Source organism: Camelina sativa, chromosome 7 (genome assembly GCF_030686135.1).
Source record: "Camelina sativa cultivar CO46 ecotype springtype chromosome 7, ASM3068613v1".
NCBI lineage: Eukaryota > Viridiplantae > Streptophyta > Magnoliopsida > Brassicales > Brassicaceae > Camelina > Camelina sativa.
In genome coordinates this window covers 1377704-1395743 of record NC_141886.1, presented here as the reverse complement: position 1 = coordinate 1395743, position 18040 = coordinate 1377704, and the positions used below count along the sequence as shown (strand labels likewise).

General features: G+C 33.1%; 5 protein-coding genes and 2 pseudogenes across 7 annotated transcripts; 1 reads left to right on the top strand and 6 right to left on the bottom strand.

Moving 5' to 3' along the window:
* The first annotated feature begins 512 nt into the window (after positions 1-512).
* Positions 513-3689, top strand: LOC104699790 (shaggy-related protein kinase beta). The gene is made up of 13 exons (XM_010415148.2): positions 513-1186; positions 1274-1432; positions 1515-1607; positions 1704-1763; positions 1845-2117; positions 2200-2274; positions 2368-2424; positions 2503-2643; positions 2728-2778; positions 2857-2952; positions 3041-3124; positions 3202-3304; positions 3382-3689. The coding sequence occupies exons 1-13, from the start codon at positions 1112-1114 to the stop codon at positions 3441-3443; spliced, it is 1329 nt and encodes a 442-aa protein (XP_010413450.1). The 5' UTR covers positions 513-1111; the 3' UTR covers positions 3444-3689.
* On the bottom strand, positions 2944-6222 carry LOC104699788 (pentatricopeptide repeat-containing protein At4g33170 pseudogene; annotated as a pseudogene). 2 transcript variants are annotated; one of them, XR_015561067.1, is made up of 2 exons: positions 5530-6222; positions 2944-5360 (listed from the first exon to the last, which is right to left on the bottom strand). The product of XR_015561067.1 is annotated as a pentatricopeptide repeat-containing protein At4g33170 pseudogene, transcript variant X2 (transcript). The 2 variants fall into 2 exon arrangements; XR_015561066.1 differs by having other exon boundaries at positions 2944-6091.
* Positions 6223-7286: 1064 nt separating this feature from the next.
* On the bottom strand, positions 7287-7803 carry LOC109125375 (putative defensin-like protein 128). Its single transcript, XM_019226954.2, has 2 exons — positions 7723-7803; positions 7287-7590 (listed from the first exon to the last, which is right to left on the bottom strand). The coding sequence occupies exons 1-2, from the start codon at positions 7769-7771 to the stop codon at positions 7412-7414; spliced, it is 228 nt and encodes a 75-aa protein (XP_019082499.2). The 5' UTR covers positions 7772-7803; the 3' UTR covers positions 7287-7411.
* An 872-nt stretch (positions 7804-8675) lies between these two features.
* LOC109125618 (putative defensin-like protein 119) lies at positions 8676-9194 on the bottom strand. Its single transcript, XM_019227595.2, has 2 exons — positions 9085-9194; positions 8676-8966 (listed from the first exon to the last, which is right to left on the bottom strand). The coding sequence occupies exons 1-2, from the start codon at positions 9134-9136 to the stop codon at positions 8788-8790; spliced, it is 231 nt and encodes a 76-aa protein (XP_019083140.1). The 5' UTR covers positions 9137-9194; the 3' UTR covers positions 8676-8787.
* A 1357-nt stretch (positions 9195-10551) lies between these two features.
* On the bottom strand, positions 10552-11017 carry LOC109125629 (putative defensin-like protein 118; annotated as a pseudogene).
* A 1517-nt stretch (positions 11018-12534) lies between these two features.
* LOC109125626 (putative defensin-like protein 119) lies at positions 12535-13011 on the bottom strand. Its single transcript, XM_019227631.2, has 2 exons — positions 12915-13011; positions 12535-12795 (listed from the first exon to the last, which is right to left on the bottom strand). The coding sequence occupies exons 1-2, from the start codon at positions 12964-12966 to the stop codon at positions 12614-12616; spliced, it is 234 nt and encodes a 77-aa protein (XP_019083176.1). The 5' UTR covers positions 12967-13011; the 3' UTR covers positions 12535-12613.
* Positions 13012-13838: 827 nt separating this feature from the next.
* On the bottom strand, positions 13839-14831 carry LOC147940724 (uncharacterized). Its single transcript, XM_087457498.1, has one exon. The coding sequence runs from the start codon at positions 14829-14831 to the stop codon at positions 13839-13841; it is 993 nt and encodes a 330-aa protein (XP_087313624.1).
* Between the last annotated feature and the right edge of the window lie 3209 nt (positions 14832-18040).

The following is an 18040-nucleotide window of genomic DNA, read 5'->3' as shown; positions in this document are numbered from 1 at the left end:
TGGTTATATAAATCATGAAGACAAACGATATGCTCTATCCGTATTTTACTTTTGTGGTAGTTCATAATGTGAAAGGAAGGCAAGTTTGGACCTAAGATGTTTCCATAAGAAAAAGGGAAGGTTGGACCATTTTTATTTAATTAATGGAAGTAAAAAGTAGCTATGGTACTTTCCCATTGAAAAAAAAGATAGAAAAAGGAACCAAACGAAGAAGAATGAAACACGTGATTGCATGAATTTAGTTGCAAGCACACTTACATACAGGTACACACAAAAAAAGGAGTAGAGAGAGTATCCAACAGCACCTAATTTCTATTAAATTGTTTAGAGATTGTTTATATCCCAAAAAGGCCGCCATTAGAACTACTACTACTACTATATTATGGGCTTTACCAAAATAAGCCATTTAAATAGTGCATTACAAACTAATAGTTTTGGGCTCAAAATTTAGTCCATTGGATCTAACACCTTTATAGAGAGACTTGAGTATCATTATTAAAAAGATTACAAACGGCCGAAAAGGAAAAGAGTCCAAATGAAGAGTCAAAACTCCCGAAGAATCCGCGGGATTCAATGATCGTATGTTATGAAGTATGATGAAACCGATCACCACCGTTGAGTAAAACAAACGGTCACACTCGTCATTCTTTTGCTTTTGTGATCTTCTTTTGTGTACAGAAATTAAGGAAAAATGTGAGAATGATTGATTGGTCTTTGGATTTCGTGTGTGTGTATTTGACCAATAGGTGATCTGTTTTTTTTTTTTTTCTTTTTACCTTTTGGTGTAAGCTATATCCGCTCCGCCGCAGATATATTAATAGATGTTTCTATAAATATGCTTTTTGTATATATAATACAGAGTTTTTTTCAGTTTTTAACGTGAAGAAACCTTTTGATCTTCTTCTTCTTCTGTTCGGTTCGTTTTCTTACAGAGAAGGGAAGAAGGAGAGAGGACAAAAGTGGCAAATTATTCTCTCTCTTTCTCTCTTTCTCCTCAAAACACAAAACAAACAAACAAAAAAGCTCAAATCTTTTGGTTTTTCTTGATTTTTTTGTTAATTCGTTTTGTTTTCTTGGATACATTCTGCTTTATTTTTTTTCTTTGAAAACGATGAATGTGGTACGTAGATTGACGAGTATTGCCTCTGGACGCAATTACATCTCTTCTGATAATAATAACAATAACGTAAGCATTTTTTTTTTTTACTTTGTAATTCCTTTTCTTGATTTGGGTTTGTTTTAAGCCTTTTCTTTTGTGGTAAAACGTGCGTAGGTAGGAGGAGAAACTGAGACGCCGAGATCGAAGCCTAACCAGAATCGTGAAGAAACAGTGTCTACGGTAACTACGACGACTTACGAGAAAGACTCTCTCTCTTCTTCTTCTTCTTCTACCACTGACCATCAAAAGGACATGGGAATTGGAGATGACAAGGTTTTCATTTAAACTTGTTTTCTTTTCTTTTTAAATTTTTTTTTCACTATTTGCTTTGTTTCTGAATGATCTTTGGTCATAGGATACGGACGGTGTGATCATCAAGGGGAATGGGACTGAATCTGGACGAATTATCACCACCAAGAAGAAGGGTTTGAATGATCAAAGAGACAAGGTGCCTTTTTCACATTTTGCTTCTCTTCTGATCTCTATAGGACGACACATTTCTATATATAAATTCTGATTTTTTTCTTGTTTCTTCTTTATCTAGACAATCTCCTACAGAGCTGAACATGTAATTGGGACTGGCTCCTTTGGTGTTGTCTTTCAGGTAAACAAAAGACTCACTCATCAAGACATTTTAAAATGTGATTTGATTGATATGTTCATTACGTGTTTTTGATGTATATAGGCTAAGTGCTTAGAGACAGAAGAAAAAGTAGCAATCAAGAAAGTGTTACAGGACAAGAGATACAAAAACAGAGAACTTCAGATCATGAGAATGCTCGAACATCCTAATGTCGTTGAGCTCAAGCATTCTTTCTTCTTTACCACTGAGAAAGACGAGCTTTATCTTAACCTTGTTCTTGAGTATGTACCCGAGACTATATACCGTGCTTCGAGATCTTACACCAAGATGAATCATCATATGCCTTTGATTTATATTCAGCTCTATACCTATCAGGTAAAAGGGATCGAACTCTCTTTGTGAAATCTACTCTCTAGTTTTTGGGATTCTGAGAGAAACGTTTGGTTGTTGAAACCAGATTTGTCGTGCTATGAATTATCTGCATGGAGTAGTTGGAGTGTGTCACCGTGACATTAAGCCGCAGAATCTATTGGTAAGCAGCATTTTTTATAGTAGTTCTTGTGAGGGTCGCATAACAGTACTTTTCTGACTTTGTAATTTTGGGAAATATCGATGCATTTGGCAGGTCAATAATGTAACGCATGAGGTTAAGATCTGCGATTTTGGGAGCGCTAAAATGCTGGTAGGTTTCACAGCTGTAAATAGTAGATTTCACTGTCTGTTATAGAAAACGTGAGTAGTGATGTCTTCTTGGTTACAGATTCCAGGAGAACCCAATATATCTTACATATGCTCAAGGTATTACAGAGCTCCTGAACTCATATTTGGAGCAACTGAGTACACAAGCGCCATCGATATGTGGTCTGTAGGTTGTGTCATGGCTGAACTTTTTCTTGGACATGTAAGAAAATTCTTTGGTTCGGAGTTTAAACTGTTGATTTCAGACATTTTCCTTGAACCTCTCTCTTGCTTTTAATGTCTACAGCTTCTATTCCCTGGAGAGACCAGTGTTGATCAATTGGTGGAGATCATTAAGGTAACAACAGATTGGTTTTTTTCTTTTCTTCATCTGTATTACTTAGGAGGGTCTCAGATTCTTCTTCTTTATAACCAGATTTTGGGGACACCAACAAGAGAAGAGATAAAGAACATGAATCCTCGTTACAATGATTTCAAGTTCCCTCAGATAAAAGCTCAGCCATGGCACAAGGTATATACTATATATATAGAGAATGATTATGTTTTGCTTACAAATAATTCTAAAGTTTTTACTCAAAAATTTTACGGTTTTTCCCTAGATTTTCCGGAGACAGGTATCTCCAGAAGCAATGGATCTTGCTTCTAGATTGCTTCAGTATTCACCAAACCTGAGATGCACAGCGGTAAGAGAGAAACCCAGTTGAATTCTGAGATCACTAAAATGGCTTCTTCAACTCTTCTAATTTAACTCTGGTTTCAGCTTGAAGCTTGTGCACATCCGTTCTTCGATGATCTAAGAGACCCGAGAGCATCCTTGCCTAATGGAAGAGCACTTCCTCCATTGTTTGATTTCACAGCTCAAGGTTTTGGCAACAACACTCTGCTTTCCTTTATAACTTTGCCTATCACCCGGAAAATGCTTATCTTTCTCTTCTTGCAGAACTTGCTGGTGCATCTGTTGAACTACGTCATCGCTTAATACCTGAGCATGCAAGGAAATGACCATTTTGGTTAAATGCTGCTTCTCTGCACAGATGTTGATATATAAGTAATTTTGATTTCCAGAGATTTCTTGTTCACACGTATAGCATTGTTCTGGTTATGAACCCTCTCACTGACCTCTGCAATCACATGGCCTAGCAGTTTGAAAGTGTATAATTTAAAGGTTGTAACTTTGTAGCTTCCATTGTTGCAGACAGAAATGCAGAATTTTCCGAGTTTTTTCTTCTAATGCAAAATGTTTACCAATAGTCTACGCAAGAACAGTTTCCATCTCTAAAGTGATGAAAGCAGTTAGAATCTCTTAAGATGATATGCCGAAGATATACTCTCGATATGTACTTCATTGCATTGTGGCAATCCCCACAGACACGAAGGTTCTTGATGATCCGGATTGGAGCTCCATATGGTACAACAAGTAGACCAAACGCTACAGCTAATTTCTCACTATGGTAAGCCAAACCAAGCTCTTTGCCTTCCTTATCCAAGTCATGGAGGGCAAAACTCATATCCGCTATATAACCAGCCTCTTTAATTAAAAGCATCATTTCATCAACCTTGGCATATATCTCTACCATTCTCGGATGTCTTCTATCTTCAGACATAAAGCTATGAACTTTACCTTTCTCTTCAACCCAACTGCAACCAGGCTCTTTGCTTATATTACGAGATTTCATTAATCTACGAACATTTGCAGCTTCGTCTTGTCTTCCCGCTGCAGCATACATGTTTGATAACAAAACATAAGGAACAGCATTGTTTGGTTCCAATTCCATGAGAGTTTTTGCCGCTCTTTCCCCGTTCTCAATATTCCCATGCTTCCTACTTGCAGCCAAAATCGCTTTCCATACAGTTGCATCTGGTTCAACCTCCATTTGACTCAGCAATTCCTCTACTTTAACGAAATCACCAGATCTACCAAAGAGATCAATCATACAGGCATAGTGTTCAGGTCCTGGTCTGATTCCATAAACTGTTCTCATTGAATCAAAGTAGCTTTGAGCTTCTTCTATGAGACCCGCATGACTACAAGCAAACAGTAATCCGATAAAGGTGATGTAATCTGGTGTTATGCCACTGCCTATCATTAGATAGTATAACTCTAGGGAGTCCTTGGCTTTGCCGTTTTTCGCGTAACCCACAATTAGAGCAGTCCATGTTATCAAATCTCTGATTTCCATAGAGTTGAATATAACATTCGCATCATCTAAGCTTCCGCACTTTGTGTACATTGTCACAAGAGAGTTGTTTACTGACAAAGATGATGGAAAACCAGATTTAATATAATTCCCATGTACCTGTTGACCAAACTCCAGAAGCGTTAACTCTGCCGAGGCACTTAACACACTCGCTGTAACAATCTGATCAGGAGAAATGCCTTCAACTCTCATGTTACAGAACAACTTCAATGCTTCTTCATAAGACCTGTTATGTGTATTTCCTGTGACTAGAGCCGTCCAAGATATCACATCCTTCTCAATCATCCCTTCAAAAACTTTCAACGCTGAATCCATAATTCCTCTTTTAGCATACATATCCACAAGAGCGTTATTCACAAGTTTGTAAGTCCCATACCCGGTTTTAACAATCAGACAATGAGCAGAAGAAGCTATCTTTATTTCTGTCCTAGACAAAGCAAAACAATTTAAGATGGATGGGATCGTAAAATCATCTATTTTCATATCTCGCTCATGCATTCTTCCGAAAAAGGACAGACCTTCTTCTATAAGACCTTGCCTAACACACCCTACAATCATCGAGTTCCAAGAAACCACATCATCGGCTTCCATACCTTCTAACAAATCTCTTGCCGTTTCCAAGTCTCTGCATTTAGCATACATATCAATCAACGCGCTCTGAACATAGATATTGGTCTTGAAACCACTCTTAACTATGCAGCCATGTACCTGGACTCCTACCCTGCGAGCAGAAACCGAGGCACAAGCAGTCAAAACACTAGGAAATGTAAACTGATTCGATTGGTTTCCTTCTCTAGTCAAATCCCTAAAACACTCGATTGCCCTGAAAGCAAATCCATTTTGAGAGTAACCAGTGAGCATAGAAGTCCATGTAACATTATTTTTCTCACCTGACATACTCCCAAAGAGGTATTCAGCTTCAGAGATGCGTTTGCACTGTGCATACATAGCGAGAAGACCATTCACCACATTAACATCCAAATCAAACCCAGTTTTAATTGTATGCCCATGAACCTCTTCACCTCTCAGAAGCAAAGCAAGCCAAGTACACAACCTAAGAACACTCCCCAAAGTGTACTCGTTAGGTTTTATCCCATCAAACTGCATTTCCCAAAACAAACCGAAAGCTTCATCTTCATGTCCATGCTTGCAATACCCAGAAATCAGAGCATTCCATGAGATTGTATTCTTGACTGGGTTGCTACGAAAAATCTGGTCTGCATCAGAAAGTCTCCCTGACTTGGAGTAAGCACCGATCATAGTGTTCCAGGTAAACTCATCCCTCTCAGGCATTTTATCGAACACTTGGCGGGCTTCGTTGACCCGACCGGACTTAGACAAATCTCCCAAAACCAGATTCGATTGAAGTTTCGTTCGATCAGCATTGCTGTGAATGTAATTACTAAACGGTTTCAAATGTAAACGGAAGCTTCTGATATTCAATTTGTGCATCACGACGACGACGGGACCAAAATTAATGTTCAACTCTTTAACGACGACGAAACGTCGTGATGCAATGCAACAACCACTCTCTCTTGAAACGATGCGTTTTACAAGTAATATTCACTCTCTCTTGACAAAACGATGCGTTTTATGAAACAACCATTACTTGTAGGACTTGTAGTTTTGTGCTAACTGCTAAATGCTAACTAACGGCAAAGTAAAAGTTTCACATTTAAGGTGGACTAGGTACGAACCCGTACGTACGTGCGTGATTAATTTCAAAAACTATATTTACTATAAGGTTTGTAATATATTATGTACACATAGAATTACATTTATAGATATAACTATTTGTTATATCATTTACAGTTCAAACTTATATTAGCTTAGTTTCATTCATTTTTGAAATAATAAAAGTTTTAGCATAAAATTAAGATTCACAAAATAACATACCTGAATCTAACGTTTACCGAATTAGTGATTAATCATAATTGTATAAAACTTGTAAATTATGAAACGGATAAAAACCATCAAAAAAATTAAAACTTCTCGAAATGTATGACCTAAATTCTTAAGCGGATCAAACTCGTCCCGGTAGCCATACTCCATAAGGAGTATAATATTTTTTTTTTTATAAAAACCCGTCCCTCGAGATCTTTAAGAAATAATATTAAAATATATAAGATTTTATATTTTTTAATATGTTAATTTTGAAATTAAAGAATCTTTAATATACGTTAGTCTTATATATCAGAAATTTTCTATATGGAAAACTGAAAATTAGGATTTGCATAAGTTTAAATATTTTATAGTTTAAAATAAATTTAAGATGCCATCAAATTGCTTTTTAAAGATTTTCCAATATATATATTATTCAAAATTAATTTCAATTTTTTTGGTCAAAAAATTTTAAATAATAAGAAATAATCTTATTTATATTTTTGAAAATATGATTAAAATATATTTTTATATCTCATGTTATAATTTTTTATTATATTATAATACTTAGGTTTTGAAAATAATTTCGAAAACATGTAGGAGATAATATTTATTAACATTTGAATAATATTTACCAATTTTAGAATTTATAGGAACAAAATATTGTGTATATAAATAAATTAAATAAAAATAACAATTTTATAATATTAGCAAATAATAAATTAGGCACACAACTTTCTGAAGACGACACGTCAGCTTTTCTTCAAGAATGCTTCTCTTTTAATATATAGGAGATATTTTTACTATTTATTATTATTATTGTTATTATTATTATTATTACGGATTGATGAAAGGTATGTCTGATGGGTAGACAAGAAGAACAAAAAGGTCTCAAGGGATGCAATAATAATTACATAGGCATATAAATCGTTTGTCAATAGTCATGTACCACTGGCCAGTTCCTTGCAGCTTCTTGTCACACAGATCTGTGCATGTTGGTCCATCACAATGGTCATTTAGTAGAACCTGATGACATATATGTTGCCCTTGCGTCTCTTTTGCCACCATCCCTACATATTTATTCTAAAAAAAAAAAAAATGAACTCCCAATATAAAATGCGTAAAAACGTGAGAAAATCATTTGATTAATCTCTTATTGATTTTATAATAATACTTAGAGAATGTTAAAATGTTAAACAAACCTAGGAAGAAGACAATGAAGATAGCAACAATGGTGATTTTAGTCATCATAAAATGATTTAACAGGATATATTAGAATTTGTATTGTACATGTAAATATCATCTCTATACATGTGTATATATATACATGATATGTATGTATACACGTATCTAATGTACTATCAGTGCTATGTTTGACTAGCAAAATAAAAATGGAATCATTTGAATTGGAAAGCAATCAGATGTAAATTAGCAAGAAAGAGGAGAGAAAAAAAAAGTCAAATAAGCTTATGTTTAAGCCAAAGGGATATTGATATGGGAGCATTTGATTTGGAAAGCAATCTCTTCTAATGATGTAAAAATAATAATAAGAATAATGAGAAAAAAGAAAAAGAAAAGAAGAAATTTCTTCAAATAGAACAAAATATATTTGAATTCACATATCATTTTTTTCTAAAAACTTGTGATTTAAGGTGCCATTTATTGCTAATTATCATAAAATTTAATATAATAATATATACTGATTCCACTTTGAAAGATGTATGTTTGAAGATTTTTTGTTTCACAGTAAAGCTGTGAATGGTGAACTACTAAAAACGGTTTTTAACTCTTTTTTTCTGAAAAACGTACTTCAAACATCAATCAATATCTTTTATTAAATTTGTGTTTTTTGTAAAAAAAAAAAAAAGATCGCAGATTTATACAGCAGATTAAGTTTTGGACCGTCTTTTCAATTGGATGCATCTATTATCCAACGGTTTTTCATAAGAAAACATGCACGTTAATTAAAAAATGATTTTTTTTGAGATTTTATTATTAAAATAATCATAGATATTTTGTTTAGACTATTAAAATTATTGTTTCGTTCGTTTTTTTTTTTCATTTCCAATTGAATTTAATTATTGCTCTATCCATGATCCATTTCTACATGGCACATAAGCTCAAGTAGTAGCTTATCATAATAGCTCATGTAATATAAAAAAATGAAATCAGAATTCATATAAGATTGAATACCGTAACATTTTTATTCTTTTTTCATGTCATATTTTATTTTTATTATTATTGATAAAAAAAGAAAAATAAATAAATTAAGATTTGCAAGGAAACGTGCAGAGGCAGCTTTTAATTTGTCCGTTTGGGAAGCAGAAGCCACTTCCATTCCATTTTTTCTTACAGAAAGTGGCACAGGTTTGAGCGACACACTTTTGACCTCTCATTGGAATATCACGACACATTTCTAGTCCTTGCGTCTCTCCTGTCATCATTCCTGATAAATATTTAAAAAATAATCTTTAAAACAATTCTTACAGAATAAAAAATGTTGAGACAAACAATGACTACAAATATTTTAGTATGTTTATAGAATGTAGATGTGTAAATCAAACCTAAAACGAGGACGATCATAAAGATAGAAAGAACTGTGGTTTTAGTCATCATCTTTGATGATTTTATACAATAAAAATGAAAGTTAGGTGAAAAAAAACCTGGAATGTTAATGGTTATATACACATGTAGAGACGTTATATATATATGAAGAATTTATTACTAGCATATCTATTTCCGATCATAAAAAGATACGAATGAGAAGGATATATACAACAAAATCAATTAAAATGAAAGCAAATAAGAACACAATAAGCAATATATAACTAATAATTAATAAAACAAAAATTGTATACATTGAATGGTCGAAGATGCAAATATCGTAGATTTTTTATCCATAAATAATATAATGTAACAAAATCAAATTGATTATCTTGAGATTCTGATATTCATGTAAGATAACCTATATAGGTTAATTAGGGGGGTATTGGACAAAAATATTTTTATGTAATTTGATCGAATATAAATAATATCATAAATTACAGATGTTCAAGTATTATAAAAGATTTGAAAATAAAAAAAATCTTTTTATTTCTAATGATTATAGTTTGCAACATTTTAATAAAAAAAGAATAGATGAATTCTTCTAAAGTCTCTTTTGTTCCCACTACGTTAAAAACAAACGAAGGTAAACAATATTTTATCGAGTATATTATTATAACACATGCATATAACACCAACATCAAATTTTTGTATACATTGACTGGTCCACAAGATGCGTTCTCATAAATTTTTATCTATAAAATATACAACTTAACAAAATCAAATAGATCATCTTACAGTTCTGAAATTCATGTAAAATAAGCAGCATGGGTTAATTAGTCAATCCTATGTTTGAATAGCAAAAAAAATGTCATAGAAATACTAATCATCTTAATTACTAATTAGCATGAAAGAAGAGAAAAAAGGTCAAATAATTGATGAGTTACACCATATGGTTATGTTTTGACAAGCCAAAGGGATAAATGATATGGAAGCATTTGCTTTGGAAAGCAATCTCTTCAAAGTTAAAATGATGTAAAAATAATAATAACAATATAATGAGAGAAAAAAAAAAAGATGAAGCAATCTCTTCAAACAGAACAAAATAGAATTGAATCCAAATACCATTTTTTTATTTTTTTAACTTCTGATATAATAATTAAATAAATACTCCTTCTACTTTGAAAGATTTATGTTTGAAGATTTGTTTGTTTCACTGTAAAATCATTGTTTCTTTTTTTTTTTTCCATTCATTTTGTTGTTAATTATCATAATATTTAATATAATAATTAAATACTCATTCCACTTTGAAAGATGTATATGTTTGAAGATTTTTTGTTTCACAGTAAAATTATTGTTTCGGTATGTATTTTTTTCAGAACCAATTGAATTTAATTATTGCTCTATCCATGATCCATTTCTACATGGCACATAAGCTCAAGTAGTAGCTTATTATAATAGCTCATGTCATATAAAAAAAAAAGTGAAATCAGAATTCATATAAGATTGAATCGTAACATTTTTATTCTTTTTTCATGTCATTATTATATTTTATTTTTATTATTATTGTTTATATAGATAACAATTGATAAAAACGAAAAATAAATAAATTAAGATTTGCAAGGAAACGTGCAGAGGCAGCCCTTAATTTGTCCGTTAAAGTCTGGGAAGCACAAGCCACTTCCATTCCATTTTTGCTTACAGAGAGTGGCACAGGTGTCAGCGACATACTTTTGACCTTTCATTGGAAGATCACGACACATTTCTTGTCCTTGTGTCTCTCCCGTCATCATTCCTGATAAATATTTAAAACATAATCTTTAAAAACAATTCTTATAGAATAAAAATTGCTGAAACAACAAAATAACTATAAATGTTTTAAAATTTTTAGAGAATGGCAAACCTAAAACGAGGACGTATCATAAAGATAGCAAGAACAATGGCTTTAGTCATCTTTGATGATTTTATACAATAAAAATGAAAGTTAAGTAAAAAAAACCAGGAACGTTAATGGCAATGTACACATGTAGAGACGTCGTCATATATATGTATTGAGAATTTATTACTAGCTTATCTATTTCCATCATAAAATATATGAATTGGAAGGATTTATACAACAAAATCAATCAAACATAAAAGTTAAGTAAAAAAACCAGGAAATGTTAATGGCAATGTACAAATGTAGAGACTTCATTTATTGTATATATCCTTCCTATATATATATATAATTGATTTTGTTGTATATATATTGAGAATTTATTACTAGCATATCTATTTCCCATTACAAAAATATATGAATATATTGGATATATACAACAATATCAATTAAAATGAAAGCAAATAAGAACATAATAAGCAACGTATAACTAATGATTTAAATTAAAAAAATTGTATACATTGAATATGCAGATCTCGTAGCGTTTTTATCCATAGATATACAACTTAACAAAATTAAATTGATTATCTTTTTTTTTTGAACAAAGAATCATCAAATTGATTATCTTAAGATTCTGAAATTCATGTAAGATAAGCTACATGGGTTAATCGGGTGGGGTGGGGGTATATTGGACAAAAATATTTTTATGTGATTTGATCGAATAGAAATAATATCATAAATTACAGATTTTCAAGTATTATAAAAAGATTTGAAGTCTCTTTTGTTCCCACTACGTAGAAATCAAACGAAGGTATACAATATTTTATCGAGTATATTATTGTAACACATGCATTATGCATATAACACAAACGTAACATCAATTTTTGTATACATTGAATGGTTCACAAGATGCATTCTCATAAATTTTTATCTATAAAATATACAACGTAACAAAATCAAATAGATTATCTTACGATTCTGAAATTCATGTGAAATAAGCTGCATGGATTCATTAGTCAATCCTATATTTGAATAGCAAAAAAAAATGTCATTAGAAATACTAATCATCTTAATTACTAATTAGCAAGAAAGAAGAGAAAAAGGTCAAATAATTGATGATAGTTACAGCCATAAGCTTATGTTTTGACAAGCCAAAGGGATAAAGGATATGGAAGCATTTGCTTTGGAAAGCAATCTCTTCAAAGTTCAAATGATGTAAAAATAATAATAACAATAATGAGAAAAAAAAAAAAAGAAAAAAAAGAAGAAGCAATCTCTTCAAGTAGAACAAAATAGAATTGAATCCAAATACCGTTTTTTTTTCTTTTTAAAACTTCTGATATAATAATTAAATAAATACTCATTCTACTTTGTAAGATTTATGTTTGAAGATTTGTTTGTTTTACTGTAAAATCATTGTTTTTTTTCCATTAATTTTCTAATTTATGCAACATGCCAATTAAATTTAATTATTTGTTCTATCCATGATCTATCACTACATGGCACATGCGCTTAGCTTATAATAGCTCATATCATAAAAATAAAAAGGTGAAATCAGAATTCATATAAGATTGAAAACCGTAACATGTTTATGTTTATTTCGCGTCAATATTATTTTTATTACTATTATTAATGTTTATAGATTACAAATTTTAAAACAAAAAATAAATAAATCAAGAATTGCAAGGAAACGTGCAGAGGCAGCTCTGAGTAAATCCATTTGGAAAGCACTTGCCACTTCCTTTCCATTTTTGCTTACAAAGAGTGGCACAGGTGCTAGGGACACATGTTTGACCTTTCATTACAATATCATGACATATTTCTAGTCCTTGCGTCGACTCAGCCGTCGTCAACCCTGATAAATATTTAAAACATAATTTTTAAAAACAATTCTTATAGAATAAAAAATTGCTGAGACAAACAGTAATTATAAATGTTTTAATATGTTTAGAGAATGGTATATGTAAAACAAACCAAAAACGAGGACCATCATAAAGATAGCAAGATGAATTGTGGCTTTAGTCATCTTTATGTTTTATACAAAAGAAATGAAAGTAAAAAAGAAACTAGCTGGAATGTTAATGACTTAATGGCAATGTACACATGCAGAGACGTCATATATATACACTTAAGAATTTATTACTAGCATATCTAATTCCCAGCATCAAAAATAGTAGTATATGAATATGAAGAATATAGAGATGTTGGGAATGGAAACAAAATCATATAAATATAAGAATAGGATTATAGGAAGGATATATACAACAGTCAATTATAATGAAAGCAAATAAGAATGCAATAAGCAACGTATAACTAATAATTTAAAAAAAAAAATTGTATACATTAAATGGTCCAAGATGCATTCTCGATTTTGATCCATTACTCCAATGTAACAAAATCAAAGTGATTCTTTTTTGTCAAAGAACAAAATCAAATTGGTTATCTTAATTACAATTCGGAAATTCATGTAATATAAGCTACGTGGATTTATTAGGAGTATTGGACACAAGAGTTTAATGTAATCTGGTCAAATGGAAATAAAGTCATAAAATACAGATTTTCAAGTAGTATTATAAAAGATTTGAAAAACTTTCTTTTTTAATTCTAATGATTATTTTTTGCAACATTTTACATAGAAAAGAACAGCATTTTAATAGAATTAAAATATATGAATTCTTGTTCCCACAACGTTAAAAAAAAACAAAGGTACGCAATGTATTAATTATCGAGGATTATTGAATCACATGCATATCATACCCACATCAAATGTTTGTATACATAATACATTGAATGGTCCAAGATGCATGCATTCTCATAGATTTTTATCTATAAAATATACAATATCAATAAAATTAAATTGATTGTTTTTTTTTTGTTAAATATATGCTTTCTTATTTATTAAATAGGGTTCATTACAGCTAACACACATTTTGTAAGGGCATGAGCCCGATGATTGAAATCCCTAGGTGTAAATTTGAAAAAACAGGGGATAAAACGAGAAGATAAAGAGAGGATATCATGTAGAATCCCATGGAGCTCCTTGAATTGGATCTCTCGATTAAGTACTTTAATAAGATTCAACGAGTCAGAAGTAAAGATAACGTTGGTGAAGTCCGATTCAATCGCAACTCTTACTGTCGCCAGAGTTGCTAAAGCTTCGGCCATCAACGATGAGGGTACCTGCGGAATCAACGAATCTCCCTCCAGGATCAAGATGTCATTTGGGTCGCTGAAGCTCCATCCGAAACCTGCGTGGCCATCCGCTCGCCAGGCTGCATCCGAACAGGCCAGGATGGCAGATCCTCGACTGGGGAAACTTGGAGGGGAGCGCTTTTTGGCAGGTTTGTGTGTGATTTTCAATTGGGCCTCTTGCCATTCCCGGCATCGTAAAATTGCCATAGATAAAGTATCTGAATAAGATGTTTTTTCTTTGTTGAAGATCAGGCGATTTCGAGCCGTCCATATCGACCATATTATCCACGGAGAGAGGGGACCCAAAGTTATGCCTGCAGGTGGGAGGCATGTCAACTTCCCAGATGAGGTAATGCCCGATTTGATTGTAGTGACTTCCCGTGACAGTGGAGCCAGATGCCATATGCGTTCGGCGAAGGGGCAGTGGAAGAACAAGTGTAACGTCGTCTCCTCAACTCCACAATGAGGGCAGGTTACGTTTGCATCGATATGCTTTTGTTGGAGTTTTGCTCCGACGGGGAGAGCCTCTTGAGCAAGTTTCCAGAGGAACATTTTAACTTTTGAGGAGCATCGTAGTTGCCAAATAGCTGAGAGCCAGTTAAAATCAGTTGCTGGAGGTGGTAACAGGAGATTGTCGCCTCTTTCACTTAGAGTTAACGCCTCATAGTACCCTGATTTCGCCGTGTCCACTCCAGTCATCGTTGGTAGCCAAGCCCATGTATCTAGCGCCCCTGTTGCACTTGGTCTCAGCTTTAGGATATCGGTCTCGTATGTTGGTAGGATCTCTCTTAATAAAGGTTGAAACTTGCTTTCTTGTGTGGTGATGATAATGAAAGATATGGAATGATATGATGAATGATGATCAGATGGAAGAGGTTTCAATAACTCTTATGCAGTTGTAGTATAAGAGATGTCAATCCTAAATGAGTGTGTTGCAAGCAGATTGGATGTAAATACTTGTCTAAGTTAAGCCAATTATGAAAGATGTTTGTCACTAACAACCTAATGATGATTATGAAATGCAGAATGTAAACCTACTAAAACAGGATACTAAATGCAAAGTAAGCAGAATGATCAAAGCAATAATGAAATGAAACAGGAACATGAATTATAGTAAGCAAACTAAGCAATGACATAGGATTAAACAGAAACTAAACGAAATGCAACAAGACAATGCAACTAGAATGAAACAGGGAATGAAACAAGAAGATGCAGAACATAAAACAGGAGCTCTGGAAGGAGCTCGAGCAAGCACTCGATCAAGTGGATGGTCGAGTTGATGAGCGAATGCCAGAAACAGAGCAAATATTGAAACAGAGCAAGCAGCAATCAATTAACAGGATTTAAAACAGGGAAATCAATAACAAAGAAAGGTCTTAAGGATGAATTCATAGGATGGACTCAAGCTATGGCTATCTAAATTGGTAAACAAACCTCAATCAACAATGAGCTATCTCTAGACAATGATCTTCTAATACATGTTAATCCATTCTCATGACAATAACAATCAAACCAAGATACTTCTTAGACGTAGCTCTCACTAGCTATTACATATCAAAGCAGGCATTAAACAACCAGATCATTAATGTCAAAAATCAACAAAACATCTAATCTCTTAGCATGCTTCATGATAATCTCTAGCATTAGCCTTATCTAACAACTTAGACATTGGTGTGATGCTAAGAAGCTTAAGATCTACCCTTACCCTCTCAGTATAAGAATAACATAGAGCATATCTAACCCATAAGAGATATTAAGCAATCAATCTTGACCAATCCAAACAACCAAAACCTTTATCCACCCTAATCCATCCTCAAGATCCTAAGCCACTACTCACAATCACAAAACATGATGAACAAAGTCATAAACCCAGAAATCAATGAAACTTGCATGATTAGAAAGATCAGATGAAGATCTACAATATTGAAGAAGAAATCAAACTCAAATTCTTAATACTTTGAAAGTTATGTAACCAACAAGTATCAAAGATTTCTTAAAAATAAGCAAAAGTGGCTAAAAGATCTAAGCAATAAAAAGCAAAAATGAATAATTCCCCAAAAGGATAAATAATAGGTCTAGGATTGTACTCTAAAAAGTCTCTCCCTTTGGTGGCTGCAGGGTACAAGGCCTTTTATAGGAAAAAGAAGGGAAGCCCTAAAAATGCTAAAAGACAAAATAAGTGGACGGCTCGGTCAACTCGACCAGGTGCTCGGTCGAGTGCTGGTCGAGTGGCCTCTTCTTCTGCTTTTCCCATCCGGTCGAGTCCTTCTCTGCACACGATCGAGTGCAGGGTCGAGTGGGTGGTCGAGTGTATTTCCGGACTTTGATTCTTCAGCTCCAAATCCCTTGTTTCCTTCTCTTGACAGCTCCAATCTTCTTCAGCATCACTTTCATGCTCCTTAGGATCCAAAATAACCTGTTTATGCAAGAAACTATGCAAATGCAATGCAAATCTACTCTAATGCATAAACAGTTCTAAAACTATGCAATGATGGACAAATGAGATAGAAAATCATGCAAAAGATGTGAATATACTAAGGGAAAACAGAGCAAAATATATGAACATCAAAGGTACATTCCATTCGCCCGATCCCGAAGAAATGAGATCCACAACACATAGTTTACTTGAGGCTTTTGTAGGAGGTCCCATTGGACACATTGGTTTGGTTAGTGATAGCCAGGGACTGTACCAGATAGGTGTATCCTCACCATTACCAATTAAACGACCCAATTTTTTCTTTAGAAGGTCTCTCCCTATGCATATGCCTCTCCAGCCATGGAATGCAGAGGATGATACAGGACATTCCAAGAAAGAGGAGGACTTACAATATTTCCCAATCTGCACTTTGGACAGCAGGCAGTCCGGTTTAGTAAGTATTCTCCAACTGAACTTTGCTAGTAGTGCATCATTAAAATTCTTTATCTCCCTGAAGCCCAATCCACCCTGTTTAAATGATCTTGTCATTCTTCTCCAGGATATCCAACACATCTTCTTTCTACCGGAGTTGGAGTCCCACCAGAATCTAGTGATTGCAGACTGGATTCTTTTGCAAAGGGCATTAGGAAGTTTAAAGCACGTCATAGTGTAAGTAGGCATAGAAGCAAGGACTGATTTGAGTAGAGTCAGTTTCCCGGCTGATGAAAGGAATCTTGAAGACCAGCTGATGGCTCTTTGCTTGATGCGATCCACAATTTGTGTGAATAGGTCCTTCTTCTTTCATCAGAAGAGTTCCGGGAGGCCCAGGTATTTCCCTTGACCATCCTCTTTTGTGATGGTGAGATCTCGTTTAACTCGCTCCTTAGTCGCTGCACTAGTATTCTTTGCAAATGTGATCGCTAATTTCTCTGTATTAATCTTCTGACCTGAAGCATCTTCATACTTTTGCAGGATTTGTTTTAGTTTTAAGCAGCTTTTACGGTCAGCTCTGCAGAAGAACATAGTATCGTCAGCGAAGAGCAGGTGATCTTTAGAAAACAAGGTGTAAGAAGATCCTTTAGATATACTATGTCCAATTCTAACTATATATCATATCTATACACGTTTATGAAGTTTGAACTCTTAAATTTAAATATTTTGACGGATACTAGATTTTAACCCGCGGTACACCGCGTGCATATAATTTTTATTATTATTTCTATTTTATATTGTATTTTTTTGTTAAATATTTGATGTTTTGCAAATAGAGAAATAACTAAATTTTTTGACCGTTTGTGTAGCTAAATGTTTATATTAATTTTTTGACCCGTAATATACTTCATGACTATTTTTTTGTTATATTTATTTGTTTTGTTTAGTGTTTGAGTTTTTATTTTGATTTTTAATTATTATAACAAAAAAAAAGAGATATAAATACATAATATGTCATTTATACGCTATGATTAAGTCACATTTTTCCTAATGATTTAAT

Excerpts from the sequence above, each read along its gene's own strand:
- LOC104699790 (XM_010415148.2), top strand. The coding sequence starts at position 1,112 with ATGAATGTGGTACGTAGATTGACGAGTATTGCCTCTGGACGCAATTAC. Across the intron at positions 1,187-1,273 it reads CTGATAATAATAACAATAAC|GTAGGAGGAGAAACTGAGAC; the intron begins GTAAGCATTTTT and ends AAACGTGCGTAG. Across the intron at positions 1,608-1,703 it reads TGAATGATCAAAGAGACAAG|ACAATCTCCTACAGAGCTGA; the intron begins GTGCCTTTTTCA and ends TTCTTTATCTAG.
- LOC147940724 (XM_087457498.1), bottom strand. The coding sequence starts at position 14,831 with ATGACTGGAGTGGACACGGCGAAATCAGGGTACTATGAGGCGTTAACT.
- LOC109125375 (XM_019226954.2), bottom strand. The coding sequence starts at position 7,771 with ATGATGACTAAAATCACCATTGTTGCTATCTTCATTGTCTTCTTCCTA. Across the intron at positions 7,591-7,722 it reads CTTCATTGTCTTCTTCCTAG|GGATGGTGGCAAAAGAGACG; the intron begins GTTTGTTTAACA and ends ATAAATATGTAG.
- LOC109125626 (XM_019227631.2), bottom strand. The coding sequence starts at position 12,966 with ATGACTAAAGCCACAATTCATCTTGCTATCTTTATGATGGTCCTCGTT. Across the intron at positions 12,796-12,914 it reads TATGATGGTCCTCGTTTTTG|GGTTGACGACGGCTGAGTCG; the intron begins GTTTGTTTTACA and ends AATATTTATCAG.
- LOC109125618 (XM_019227595.2), bottom strand. The coding sequence starts at position 9,136 with ATGATGACTAAAACCACAGTTCTTTCTATCTTTATGATCGTCCTCGTT. Across the intron at positions 8,967-9,084 it reads TATGATCGTCCTCGTTTTAG|GAATGATGACAGGAGAGACG; the intron begins GTTTGATTTACA and ends AATATTTATCAG.